Genomic DNA, 14,957 nt, shown 5'->3' on the forward strand with positions numbered 1-14,957 from the left:
CTACAGTTTGTCCATCTACTACTGCTTATCACTTATATAGCATTGAAAGGCGGATGCAGCGTAGTACATTTTGACATTTATAGATGGTCCCTGTTAGGAAGAGCTTACAATCTAACTCATTGTGAACTTAAGTCTAGCTATCTAATGTATCTGTTGTGTGATGGCAGAACTTCCTTACTAGAAAGAACCAGAAAAAAGATTTTAGAGAAGTACACAGGGAAATTGGAACTCAATTTCTCCGCCCCTGCAAATTTTGTCACTGTGCCTTAACCACATAAGCCTCGAACACTTATGGTTTTAAAGTCTTTGAGGCTTGTGCAGGTGAAGATGGAGCTTGCAGGGATGGGAAAATGAGTTCCTGTGGAGACAGGGAAAAATTTGTCTCCGTGTCATTCTCTAAAAGATTTCTCAAGCTCACGGTTGTGTTGCTGCAGTGAAGACTTTCTTTTTCAGATCAGAAATAAGCAAATGTTGACATATAAGTCTATATAAAAGAATCATGAAACATTGCAATGCTACCCACCCATCCCTCCCTCTTGCTGTGAAACTATCACTGAAAGGCTTTCATGCTTCCCTTTGTCAATATTTCTGATCTGAAAAAAGATTACCTTTGAAAGTTCATCATAGAATGCATTTATACCACTAAAAAAGGTATAGTATTATCTTTGTTTTATTTTTATATATTTTCTTGAACAGTGGACCATCAGAGCCACCACATAATTTCACTCAAATACTTTTACGTTACTATGAGATGTCTTAGTATTTTGAAATGAAAATGTAAACAGGTACTTGTATCCTACCTTGTATGTCCTGGGCGGAGAAGCAATCAACTTCTCAACCCCACATCCTGCAGCTGTTAGTTGGAAAAGTGCCTAGATCAGAGCCATAAAAGTTAAGGCTTTTGCAGTGTATTTAAATCTCACCTGAAACAGTGCTGTGGGAGGAAGAGCTTAATGTCTAGAGAGCTCCAGGGTGAGAGCTAGGGAAGCTGGGGTTCAAATCTCAATGCACTTCTGTTTGTGATCTTTGACTGACCCCCCCTTGCTTAGATTTTAAGTTTTTAAGGGTTAGGGACCTATTTCCTCCTGTAACTCATCTTAGGCCAGGGCTAGGCAATTCTGGGCCTTGAGAGCCAGAGCCAGGTCAGGTTTTCAGGATATCCACAATAAATAGGCATGAGATAGATTTGCATGTCAAGGAGGCAGTGCATGCAAAGCCATCTCATACATATTCATTGTGGATATCCTGAAAACCTGACCTGGCCCTGGCTCTCGCGGACTGGAATTGCTTACCCCTGCCTTAGGCTACTGCTGAGAAAGGCAGGATTCTAACTAAACTAAACCTTAAGTTTGTATACCGCATCATCTCCATAAAGATAGAGCTCGGCACGGTTTACAGCAGGGGTAGGGAACTCCGGTCCTTGAGAGCCATATTCCAGTTGGTTTTTCAGGATTTGTCCAATGAATATGCATTTGAAAGCAGTGCATGCAAATAGATCTCATGCATATTCATTGGGGAAATCTTGACAACTCGACTGGAATACAGCTCTCGAGGACTGGAGTTCCGTACCCCTGGTCTACAAGGAATTCCATAAATGAGGGAAGGACATTATAAGAAATTAGAGGTTAAGAAGAGGATGGCTAGCTTTACGTTTTGGAGAAAAGCCAGGTTTTCAGCTGCGAGCCCAGGTTGGTCCAAAGCTCAGTGAATTGGAAAAGGGATTTCCCTGCCTCGATGACGCCTTTTAAGGAGGGGGGAAGATCCTTTGAGGCTAGTGCAGGAACTCAGCGGCTGCCGTCGGGGCAGGCACGGGGGAGGAGCTTGCGCGGAGGGGGCGTGGCCTGCTGCCGGGGCTGATCGGGCGCAGGTGGAGTTGCCGGGAGAGTCGGCGGGTCGGGAGCGGCGCTGCTGCCATGGCTTTCGCCAATTTCCGGCGCATCTTGCGCTTCTCGGCCTCGGAGCGGCGGCGGACCCGGGAGTATGAGCACGTGCGGCGGGACCTGGACCCCAACGAGGTGTGGGAGATCGTGGGCGAGCTGGGCGACGGCGCCTTCGGCAAAGTCTACAAGGTAAAAAGTTGGGACCTGGAGAGGCAGCTCTGGGAACTCCGGTCCACCCAACTGGATTGTGGCTCTCACGGACCGGAGTTGCCTACCCCGAACCTAGAGTAACTGAGCATGCCTAGGTGTGTAACCTATAGAATTCTATAAGGTGCCCATGTACACCCATTTGCATACTAGACTTCTTCCATATTCCCTTAGAGCAGGGGTAGGGAACTCCGGTCCTCCAGGATTTCCCCAATGAATATGCATTGAAAGCAGTGCATGCAAATAGATCTCATGCAGATTCATTGGGAAAATCCTGAAAACCTAACTGGAATACGGCTTTCGAGGACCGGAGTTCCCTACCCCTGCCTTATAGCACTGGGTCCACTACTTAGTAGATAGACATTTACCTGGCAAGGTCAAGGAGGACCCAAGAGCAGCCTGGTTTTAGCATTCATTGAGCTCCTCTCCCCCCCCACCCCCCCCCCCCCCCCACACACACACACACACTTCTTGCTGCCTAAGTCAGTATTTTGCAAACTGTGGGCTGTGGCAGATTCCAGGTGTGCTGAGAGATGGCGGCAAGGAGGAGAGGTATCGGCGCTGGCTGACTGCTTACAGGACGTCCTGTTGCCTATGAGCTAACCCCTACCAGCGTCGAAATAGGCTCAGGGCCTCCATGCATGCACAGACGTCGACATCGCATCGTCATCTGCGCACTTCCGGATGCCCTCCAGCCACGGCGTCAAAAGGTTTTCGGGACACTGGAATAAGTGTTGCTGAAAGATTATTTTTCTGTCCACTTATGGAGGCGATGCGTTTGCGCCACATCTCCAAAACGCTGCATTTCATGCAAGGGTACTTTGCATCTTTGAGGAGTCTCATTACACTGTCAGACGTGGCATATCACGACAGAACTGTTCTGGGGGGGGGGGGGAGGGCCTTTTTAAGATAGGGTACAGAAGTCTCCAGCGCGAGGCTTTCCAAGCCTATCCTGAGATAAAATCACACGCATTCGTTCTCTTCATTGTGGATATTCTGAAAACTCAAGAACTTCCAACGTGCTCCTCACGTTTCTCCCACTGACATCGCTTCCAGGTGCGTTCACAACTAGAGGAAGAGGGGAGCACATGGTAGGGGAATCGGGGAAGAAGCCTCTCACCCTCGCTAGGCCACTGCTTGGTCTGCACTCAGTCCTGGAAGAAAGCCTCTTACTTTAGCTCAGTGGTCTCAAACTCGTGGCCCACAGGTACTATTTTGAGGCCCTTGTCCACTCCACAAGTGTCCGGCGAACACTGTAACCTCTGTAACCATTGCAAGCGCTTCCCTGCATCTGTCCGCAATTGTGAGGTGGAGTCCAATCGCAGACGCAGGAAAGCGCTTGGGTGAGGTTACAGCGGTGAGGCGGGCAACGCTCCAGAACGTGCAGCTTAGAGCGGTGGTTGGAAGCGGAGCCGTGTCCGGTCCGGTGTTGGAGGAGGTGAGACCCGTTGATTCTTTGTCACTTTCAGCAGGTTGCATTGCTTTCACCTGTGTATAGCTGAAATGATCAGAAGCAACTAAGGAAAGATTTATAAACTATAGTTGATAAATATTTTCTCAATTGCTTCTGATAATCCACGTTTAAGATTTGTAGGTACTTGGAGGGCCGCAAAATTAATTTGGGGTCCTTTTACTAAGGCGTGCTAGCCGATTTAGCACACGCTAAAAGCTAATGCGTCCATGGCATCTAATGGACCTGTTACCATTTAACACGCCTTAGTAAAAGGACCCCTAATTATTTTTTCTGCGGCCCTCCAAAACGTGGTCCTTCCCTCTATTGCGGCCAGTACTGAACTTGATTTTGTCTTGTTTACCCAATCCGGTCCCAGCAACAGGAGGCCCTTAAGCTCCTCATTTCCTGCTACCATGTGACCAAATCTCACAATGAGAACTGCCAAAGTCCCACAGCTCTTATCATGAGGCTGCTGGTCCAAATCTGTTAATCCACATGGTCCCTGTGTTTTGTGGATCACACCTGAGCTCTCTCCCAGGGAAACTGGGAACGGTTTACATTAATTTATTCAGGTCCTCGAGCATTTTTCTCTGCCTGTCCTGGTGGGCTCACAATCTAATCTAATGTACCTGGAGCAATTGGGGTGGAATTAAGTGACTGGGTCACAAGGAGCAGTGTGGGGTTTGAATCCACAACCTCAGGGTGCCCTGTAGCTCTAACCACTGTGCCCCACCTAAATGCTCTAAATAAAAACACAACCAAAACAACAAAATTCATTCTTTGCATGCACAGCATGAAAAGTGTCCTTGACATTCATACTCAGTACCAACCTATCCTGTTTGTCGGCACAGTGGCACTGCCATACCCTAGGTAGGCCCCTTCCCCAAAGAGCTTACAATTTCTGTTGGCACCTGAGGCATGTGAGATGCCGGAGGTCATAACGAGAAGCTGAATTTGAGCCTGGGCTGCGCTACAGTGAATCGGAGTGTGTCTTCCGAAACTTCAATTTGCTTTGGGATAAATTTCACTAATAACTTGCATTGTAATAGTTAAATGCTTTTTATTTACTAAAATATGTGAAACGTTTAACGCTGGTTAAAATGGGATTGTAAACGGAGATCACTGTCCCAAAAGTACCCTCGCAACCTTTTAACTTTTGAGGCTAGAGAGTTTTGTTTAAATTTGATTGTGTTTGTTTTAAAGTTCTCTTTGGATTGACTCCAACCTACTTCGAATTTTATAATTCAAATAAGAATACACGAAGGACCTGCTGGTTTATGTTTCCGTCGGTAAAAGCATGTCGCAGTAAGAGATTCTTGGGGAAAACTTTTGCTTTCCAGGCTAGTGCAATGAATTCATGCTGGAATGCTCTTATTCCCCAAGCTCAGTCTTATCCATTTCGAAAAATGGGTGATTTAATTGCAATTTGTATTTTCTGAGAAACATTAGATGCTTATGTATTTAAGTCACTGTTTGTTCAGCCTGTTCCTGTTGTGAACCGCCTTGAACTGATGGTTTGGCGGTATATAAGAATAAAGTATTATTAAACCCCCGCCCTTCTCCTTTTAGAGCTGGCCTTGGGTGAGATCGTATGTGATGATCTTAAGGTTGAAAAGGTGATGGCAAAAGCTAGACAGGGATCTCAAAGTCCATCCTTGAGGGCCGCAATCCAGTCGGGTTTTCAGGATTTCCCCAATAAATATGCATGAGATCTATGTGCATGCACTGTTTTCAATGCATATTTATTGGGGAAATCCTGAAAACCCGACTGGATTGCGGCCCTCAAGGATGGACTTTGAGATCCCTGAAAGGATGCTAGGGTGCATAGGGAGAGGTATGGCCAGTAGGAAAAAGGAAGTATTGATGCACCTGTATAAGACTCTGGTGAGACCTCATTTAGAATATTGTGTACAATTCTGGAGGCCTCACCTTCAAAAAGATCTAAAAAGGAAGGAGTCGGTCCAGAGGAAGGCTACAAAAATGGTGTACGGTCTTTGTGATAAGGCGTATGGGGACAGATGTAAAGATATCAATCTGTATACTTTGGAGGAAAGGCGAGAGAGGGGAGATACGATAGACGTTTTAATACCTACATAATGTAAATGCGCATGAGTCGAGTCTCTTTCATTTGAAAGGAAGCTCTGGAACGAGAGGGCATAGGATGAAATTAAGAGGTGATAGGCTCCGGAGTAATCTGAGGAAATACTTTTTTACAGAAAGGGTGGTAGATGTGTAGAACAGTCTCTGAAAAGTGATGGTGGAGACAGAGACTGTGTCTGAATTCAAGAGGGTCTGGGATAGGCACGTGGGATCTCTCGGAGAGAGAAAGAGATAATGGTTACTGCGGATGGGCAGGCTGGATGGGCCATTTGGCCTTTATCTGCCATCATGTTTCTATGTTTCTAAAGTGCATTTTATGTATGGAAAGTGAAACGTAGGGCAGAAGGGTGATGCTGCAAGGCTAATTCCCTTGCTGGGAAGTGGTGTTTCTTTATCTGTCAGCCCAGCCTGCGCTCTGAACCCTTTCCCCACTGATAATAGTCGTTAGTAGCAGGGTGTGGACATGCCGATACTCACTCTGCACAATAGTTTGTGGCTTTATGGTGGTATGACTGCAAATGTGCAGTGGGTGAGGCATGGGCTGTGCTTGATCCAAGGCCTTCTAAAGATGTCATTTTTAATGGCTTCGTTTAAGAGCCAGGGTAAAGTAAGGCAGGAAGGGCTGTGGTTTAAATTTTGCATTCAGTGAGCCGCTGAACCGCCTATGCCATGGTTGTAGGATGTTTTGCTATGACACAGGAGTCCTTGAAAACAAAAGAAGGGTGGCAAGATTTCCCATTGTGAACTTGAAATCTGAGGGGGGTTTTCTGCAGTCAGAATAAGCCAAGATTTGGGACAGGATATGAGTCTCTTTATCTTTACCTCAAAAAGATTTGAAATGACTTCAGCGGATGATCTGTTTCCAAATATGCTTCCTATAGGTTAGAGATTCTTAGGTTTTCCACCACACTTTGTGCACCTGAATCTGCCCAACTGACGCTCCCTTGGTGGTGGCTGTAAGAACCTGGGTTTAGTTTTCAAGTTTGAACAGTAAGGCGCGTTTTGTGTACCAACAAATGCCCACCTTGTCTGCCCTACCTGATTTGAGTTGACCCTCGCCTTCCATCTGCTCATGAGCTGTGCTTTCGCTGCCTCCCTGGCAGACTCTTCCGCACCACCACCGTCTTTTGCAACGGGAGTTCCGAGTCCACCGCCTTCTGGCCTTTATCTCCGAGCTTCCTTTCTACCGATGCATCTTTCATCAGACGGGTCTTCAGTAGCTGGTAGCAGAAGGAAGAGGCTTGTGCAGAGACTGCAGGAATGGGGCAGGGACAGGAAAATCACTCGCGGGGACAGGGAAAAAATTTGTCCCGTATCATTCCCTAGCTTGGATGAATTAGCATGAATTAGTGGAGAGCTACAAAAATAATTCTTGGAATAGTTTCAAGTGATAGTAATCCCTCTAAGTTAAGCAGGGAAAACGGAGCCATTCCCCCCTGGCCATTGCTGCTCTTATAAGTCCAGTTCTCTTAGATACCTGTGTTTCCATTCTGTCTAGATTGCGCCGTTAGAAAAAGGTGCTCTTTGGCTAGAGGGTTAAGACGGTGCGTAGTTTACAGGTCTGGCAAAGTGCGAACCAGATCCAGGCTGCTTCTAGTGCTACAGGGGAGGCTCACCCTCAGGACTGTCCCATTGTTAACTTTGCTTGGACCTAGAGAAATTCCCGTCCCCGCGGGAATTCATTTTCCTGTCCCTGCCCTATTCCTGCAAGCTTTGTCCTCATTTACAAAGGCCTCAAATACTTTAAAATCATAAATGTTTAAGGCAAAGCTTACAGGAACGGGACAGGGGGTGAGGACAAATTTGTCCCCGTGTCATTCGCTACTTGGGCCGCCTGTAAGCCGAAGGAACACGCAGTGAAGCCACGTGTCCTCTCCCTGGGTTTGCCGATTGCTGTCTCAGCTTGGACTGTGCTTTAATTGAACATGTCAACCCTCCGTTACTCTGGGAATTCTCTTCCGAAAGGACTCCGTTTGCAGCTTCGTTTTAGTTCACGTGGCCTAACTATAATGTTGCATTAACTTCAGCTCCTGTGAGATATTGCGTTCATTAATGGACACAGCTTGGGATACTTAATTTAAAAGCAATTAAACCTTGATGAGGTCTCTATAATATACCTTAACTAGCTTTATAGCCCGTTACATTAACGGGTGCTAGAATATATGTGTGTCTGTCTTTATTTCTTTCTCTCTCTGTCTCCTTAGCCGCTTTTTTCTGTCCATTCTCCCTTATTTTTACCTCCCCTCTGGCACGTCCCTGATGACATCATCAGAGACGCGGCAGAGCAAATCAGGGAAGTAGAAGGGCCCGAAGCAGCGTGTGAAGAGTGCTGCACACGCTGCTTGAATCGCCAAGATAGTCGGGTCCGCGGGAAGGGGGGTGAGCGGAAAAGGACTCGGACTCCTGTGGTCTGTCGCGGAGGGTGGCCAGGCTCCATTTCAGCCGTAGGGAAGGCTCACTGCCCCAGCTCCTTACCTGTCCGCAGGCCGGGCCAGGCCTCCCGCGCTTTCTCAGCGGCCCGGCTCGCTCGGTTGTTGTTGTTATTTTTGTTTACCTGGCCTCTCCGCTTCCTGCATTCGCTGCTCTCCGTTAGTGACGTAATAAGCGCGCATGCGCACTTGTCTTGCCACATCCCGACAGAAAAGGGATCAGGGAACACGCAAGGCAAGTGCGCATGCGCGGCTAGCATTTTATTATTTAAGATGACATCTGCTTAGCACCATATGGAAGTGCTCCGTGGATAGCAGTCTTTATACTGGATGAAAGAGTTTGTAATTGGGGGAAAATGTCGTCTGGTGTCACCTGTCGACTGATTTGTCTCTGGAGAAAGCAGCGGTCACCATTAAACCAATAGAATAAGTGGCTGGGACCACGATGACCCACAAAGGGCCTCACGATGAACATAGCAAAATTCAGACGGGGACCATATGGCCCATCCAATGTGCCCATCCATACCATCTACTCTCTTTCACTTTTCTAGAGATTCTCCACACTTCTCCCAAGCCGACATACAGCCTTTCTCGCCGTCATCTCCACTGGGAGGCAGTTTCTCTTTAAAGGATGCTTTTGAGATTTAGATAAACGGTTCACTTAAGTCTTCTCCATCTTTTTTATTTTTAAAATTCTAACCCTCCCCTTTTTCCTCCTGTACCATGTCTTGCCAATTCAAATTTTCACATGTATTCCCTTTCCCTCGTGTTTAATTATCCTTGTTTGGTTGGTATTTTTTATAATGTAAACCGCTGTGGTACGAAAGCGGTATATCAAACCATAATAAACGTGAAACCTTCACGCATCTTCCATCTTTTCTGTCAAGGTAGGGAGAACAAGAGGGCACTCTTTAAAGTTAAAAGGGGATAGATTCCGTACAAACGTAAGGAAGTTCTTCTTCACCCAGAGAGTGGTAGAAAACCGGAACGCTCTTCCGGAGTCTGTTATAGGGGAAAACACCCTCCAGGGATTCAAGACAAAGTTAGACAAGTTCCTGCTGAACTGGAACGAACGCAGGTAGGACTGGTCTCGGTTAGGGCGCTGGTCTTTGACCTAAGGGCCGCTGCGCGAGCAGACTGCTGGGTCTGACCCAGCAGCGGCAATTCTTCTGTTCTTAAGTATTTCTTAGGTTATTTCTGAGTCTGTCCCCTGTCACCTGTGAATGGATTAAAGCGCCCCAGTGCGCTGAGAGCCCAAGCTGGGTCTGTTTTTCTGAAATCCTTTTCTCCTGTAGAAAAGCTAGTGAGTGAACTTGGGCCCCTCTCTGGCAGCTTGGCAAAACATTTGCTTTATATTAGCACTTTTTTTTTTTTTTCTTTTGCAAAACCCTGTGAGTTGCCATTATGTGTGCGAATTCTGAACATAATAGGGAAGAAATAACCCTCTTTCCTGTGTCCCGGTATTTTATCTGGTTCCCTGGCAGGGATGCCTAGTTTTACAACATTTGGGGGAGGCGAGGGGATCCGCAGCTATTGGGCAATAACCAGTTCTCAGGCGTTGCCCAACTTCCACTTCGTGTCGGGGAGAGGATTAGAGAACGGGTTAACTGACTCAGCTCCACAGCGCAACAGAGGCCAGTTACAGTTCACTAGTTCTGGTGTCCTCTTGGGTTTCCAGCTCATTTTCCCCTCCTCCCAAATAAAATCAAGGACACACTGCAGTTCCCAAGCCCATGGCATCCAATGCTGAAAGGCTACGGGGTTCGTCCATGGTGACGTTCTGCTCTTGATTATTGCATCATAGAGATCCAGAATGTCATGTAGAGATTTTTCCCCCATCCCCACAAATTATTTTCCTGTTTCTGCCCCATTCCTGCAAGCTCCGTCCTCATCTGCACAAGCCTCAAACGCTTTAACATCACAAGTAGCAACATTCTAGAGCTGAGATTGTGATGTCATAATGCCTCATTCCACCAATGCCTAAGCTCCGTCCTCATCTGCACAAGCCTCAAACGCTTTCAAATCCTAAGTAGCAACATTCTAGAGCTCAGATTGTGATGTCATAATGCCTCATTCCACCAATGCCTAAGCTCCGTCCTCATCTGCACAAGCCTCAAACCCTTTAAAATCCTAAGTAGCAACATTCTAGAGCTCAGATTGTGATGTCATAATGCCTCATTCCACCAATGCCTGAGCTCCGTCCTCATCTGCACAAGCCTCAAACGCTTTCAAATCCTAAGTAGCAACATTCTAGAGCTCAGATTGTGATGTCATAATGCCTCATTCCACCAATGCCTAAGCTCCGTCCTCATCTGCACAAGCCTCAGATGCTTTCAAATCCTAAGTAGCAACATTCTAGAGCTCAGATTGTGATGTCATAATGCCTCATTCCACCAATGCCTAAGCTCCGTCCTCATCTGCACAAGCCTCAGACACTTTAAAATCATGTTTTCGAGGGTTCTGTGATTAAGGCAGAGCTTACAGGAATGGGGCAGGGACAGTGACAAAACCTGCAAGGAAGGGGGTGGTGAAATTGAGTTCTGACGGGGACAAATTTGTCCCCGTGCATTCTCCAATGCCAAGTTCCCCATTCCTTTCTGTTGAAAGCAGCTCTGGAATGGGCCCATGTGCACTAGTACTGAAAGCAGCAACCTGACGTCTTCCCCCTAGTACTTGTGCAACCTTTCCTGGTTTCTCCCTCTAGGCAGCAGAGTCAGGTGTGTAGCATGTGGATGGAAATAAGCCAGCTCTAGACTGTGAAGGCTTGCGGGAGATTTCCGCGTGCCCTGCTTTTTGATTTGATCGTATTGAGATTCTGCATTACCATTCAAAACCTCCATGCACCATTTCGAAATGTTTTTGAAGATGCGAAAGAAAGAAATGGGGTGGAAGAACAGGGCGGAACAGATTTGCCAGCGACTGATCAGGGTGGCAGGAGAGAGCCGTCACGTTGCCTCTGTGTGGCTGCTCCACGATATTCAGCTCACGTCTGCTCACAGACCTTTGCTAAATGCCATTTAACCCAAGCAGAAAGAGAGAGGGGCTTTCGACTGGTGCTTTCTCACGATCCACAGCAGTGAAATGTGCACTCCTCGCAAGCCTTGCCTTTCCTTACAGAGATTTTCAGAAAAGTTTGTACCTGTAACGTGGAGAGGGCTCCAGATAAATGGCCAGGCTTACGTGTTGTTAGCGTTGCTTTTTCGTGGGAGTTAGTGCGGAGCTTTGTGAGGTGGGTGGAGGAATGTTGCTATGCTGGGCACAGGGAATTAAATGGTTAGAAAGAGGCCTTTTATCTGGCAATCCTAAGAAAAAAAAAAACCTAACCCACAGGAGGAGGGCACGCCTTGCCTGGGATGCCTTGACCCAAATTCTCACATGGTTTTTAATTACAGGCATTCTTATTCACACTCTGCTGTGATGAAAGGGTCCCTCTCTGTCGTGGAAAGTTTCTAGACTCTGGTTCTCCCACCCTTCTCAGGTTTATTTTGTATTGCCAGAGAAGAACATACGAAATGGCTTTGCTGGATCAGACCCTTGGTCCATCCAGTCCGGCGACCCACACTTGTTTTCTATGAAACCCTTTTATCATTCGTTAGGAATGAGGCAGGGACAGGAAAATGAGCCCCTGTGGGGACGGGGAATATTTTTTGCTGCCAAAATTTACTGACAGGTCTGAGCTGTCGTTGACTTACTTTCTGATCAGTGCCACCCCCCACCTCAGCGCAAATTAGAATAATAAAAAAAAACAACAAATTGAAGATCGGCAGGAGAGATGCCTAGTCTCTCCTGCCGTGTTGCACAATCAGCCGACACTAATAACCCCCCCCACACACACACACAGAGGGAGAGATACCCACTCCCTCCCACTAGTGGCGTCAAGCGACACCCCTCCCTCCCCCTGGCAGCGGGAGAGATGCCCACTCCCTCCCACCGCCATGACCCCCTTACCTTATGATGGCTGGTCAGAGAGATGCCTACTCCCTCTAGTCAGCTGGCCCATCTCTTCAAAATGGCGGGCCTTCCCCTCCCCGGTGCATCCTGGAGAAGCTTAAGGCTCTGATTGGCCCAGGTTGTTTAAGACCCTCCTGACCCCCTACTTGTCCTGTTTGTTGTAATTAAATGTTCAATGTACAGCGCTGCGTAGAAGTAGTACATTGGAAGTAGTCAACATTTTCCATGGTGTGACGAAACTGATGCTGATTATTTTTTACATGACGTGCCACAGGTGGTGTAATTATTTTTTTTTCTTTTTGCATTTCAAATAGAGCACGTCTAGGATCCATACGTGAGGGGAGTGATTTAGGAGCAAGCATCTAAATTTTAAAAGTAAAATTAGTCTCTAAAGAGAGACAGGGGGACATTTTGAGGCTGTCCACTCCACGCTAGCTAAGTCAAAAACACAAATGGAGGAAAAATACATAAACTAGTGAGGAAATGTGAAATAATCAAATAAAAAACAACATGCTAACTAATATACTTAATTTTTACAAAGGCAGATAGTGCTCAGAGACATGGAGGAAAAAGGGGAAAGAGTTCTCCCAAAAACCTCACCACTCAATCCAATTAACTCATTGTACTGTCATGAAATAAAGTTGATAATTCTTTGGCCTTGACGTGCCACGTTTCAAATCTTCATCAGGAAGCCAAACGGAAAAGATTAATACAGGGTGTCAAGAGCTTTACAAAACAGGCTTTGAAGAAAAAAATTCTCTTCACCATTTGCAGGGGCAGAGTTGTGGGAGTTGCACGAGTTTTCAGAATGAAGCTATTGCTTGAGCTGGGGGGGGGGGGGGTGTTTTCCCGCCAAAAAAAATCCCACCACGTATAGATCTGAAAATGCGAATTCTACATGTTTTGCTCCACTGACCTAACGGTGCTCTGGGAATAATGGTTCATCCATGCAAAAGTGTACACATATCGAGGGACAGTGCGGGGTCTCTCTCGCTCCCTTTTTGGAGGGGAGGCAGTTAATACAGGTGAAGTACTACAGTGCCCTTCACCCGTTGAAACCTCTGAAAATCTACCCCCTTCTCTCTTTTTATTAAAAAGACAGTGCCTAGTCATAAGATTTCAGTTTCAGCTTCGAACGCTGTGCCAGCAGTGTGATACACTTATCTATTTGGCACCGAGTGTGTTTACATTATAAAGATGGATAACACTGGAGGAGAACCAACCAGGAAACTGCTCCTCGCACCTCCAGCATTTTCCCCTCCCTTGTACAGCGCAGCGGATGTCACCGCTTACGTGAAGTGATTAGCAGAAGTGGAAGCCGGGTGGAGGTTGTGCCCTTTCAGTGGGTCGGAGAGAAGTGGCTGTAGAAGGATTCCTGAAGCTGCGCCCACTAAATCCAGCCCCTGCTCATTGGAGGTCAAGTTTTAAGCTAAGGAAAATGGGGTCGTGTGAGGCTGAGAAGAGAAACGGTGCCTTGAATAGCAGAGTCACTTTCAAATAGAAAGGTGGCAAGCTCTGCAGACAGAGCCACCTGGCACACCAAAACTCTACAGCCAACCTAGAGAATGACACAGGGACAAATTTTTCCCCAGTCCTGTCCCCGTGAGTTTTGTCCCTGTCCCATTCCTGCAAGCTCTGTCCTCATCTGCACAAGCCTCAAACACTTTAAAATCATAAGTGTTCGAGGCTTGTGTGGTTAAGGCAGAGATTACGGGAATGGGACATGGGCAAAACTCATGGGGACGGGAGAGTGTGGTGCAGTGGTTAAAGCTACAGCCTCAGCACCCTGGGGTTGTGGGTTCAAACCCATGCTGCTCCTTGTGACCTTGGGCAAGTCACTTAATCCCCCCATTGCCCCAGGTACATTAGATAGATTGTGAGCCCACCGGGACAGACAGGGAAAATGCTTGAGTACCTGAATAAATTCATGTAAACCGCTCTGAGCTCCCTTGGGAAAATGGTATAGAAAATTGAATAAATAAATAAATTTGTCCCCCTGTCATTCTCTACACTGCACCACTCTAGAAATCCAAATGTGGTAAAAGTGAGCCAAGTATAGGGCAGTCCAGCCATTGTGACATCACTGATGAGGTTGGCTCTTATTGGTGGAATGAGGCATTATGATGTCACAATAGCAGCTCTGGTTATTAGAGGCTGAAACTCTTCACACTACTATATTTATTTATTTATTTAATTTTCTCTACAGATCTCCCAAGTAGAGAATGACACTGGGACAAATTTTTCCCCGTCCCCGCGGGAACTCATTTTCCCAACCTATCCTGGGCAAGTTATTTTCCTGTCTTATCCCTGCCTCAAACATTTTAAAATCATAAGTGTTCGAGGCTTGTGCGGTTAAGACAGAGCTTACAGGAATGTTTCAGGGACAAATTTGTCCCCGTGTCATTCTCTAAGCCAGTGGTCTCAAACGTGCGGCCCAGGGGCCACATGCGGCCCGCCAGGTACTATTTTGAGGCCCTTGGTATGTTCATCCTAATCACAAAAGTAAAATAAAACAGTTTCTTGATCATATAGCTATAAATGACAATATTATTATTAAGACTTAGCCAAAAGGAAAGATTTATAAACTATAATGAGTTTTACCTCATGCAAAATTGTCATTTCTTTAATAAGATATTAGTTGGGGTTTTTTTGAGGCCCTCCAAGTACCTACAAATCTAAAATGTGGCCCTACTTAGGGTTTGAGTTTGAGACCACTGCTCTAAGCCAACCCACCTTGGTGCCTCCTATCTGAATAACCTAAGAAGGGAAATGTGGGGGCAACGGAGATAGCTGACCAGTGGGAGGGACCCAGCAGGAGAACTGGATGGGCTGGGGGGGCCCTGTTTCTGCTCACATTTCCTCTCTTGCAGTGTGATTTACAAAGAAAACCACAAAGGGAAACCCCACCTTCTCTCTTGATATTTCCCCACCCTATGT

The 14,957-nt window shown here is 46.6% G+C and overlaps 1 protein-coding gene across 2 annotated transcripts in view; it reads left to right on the forward strand.

The window, feature by feature from the left end:
• Positions 1 to 1,785: 1,785 nt before the first annotated feature.
• The window catches only part of STK10 (serine/threonine kinase 10), a 72,226-nt gene continuing 59,054 nt past the window's right edge, over positions 1,786 to 14,957 (forward strand). Inside the window, exon 1 of one of the 2 annotated variants that reach the window (XM_033927795.1) lies at positions 1,786 to 2,069. In XM_033927795.1, coding sequence (XP_033783686.1) covers positions 1,914 to 2,069 — 156 coding nt within the window. In that variant the 5' untranslated portion in view covers positions 1,786 to 1,913. Of the gene's footprint in view, positions 2,070 to 3,006; positions 3,144 to 14,957 lie in introns of those variants that run through there. The other variant, XM_033927796.1, reaches the window with a different exon arrangement.

Source organism: Geotrypetes seraphini, chromosome 18, assembly GCF_902459505.1.
Source record: "Geotrypetes seraphini chromosome 18, aGeoSer1.1, whole genome shotgun sequence".
NCBI classification, from domain to species: domain Eukaryota; kingdom Metazoa; phylum Chordata; class Amphibia; order Gymnophiona; family Dermophiidae; genus Geotrypetes; species Geotrypetes seraphini.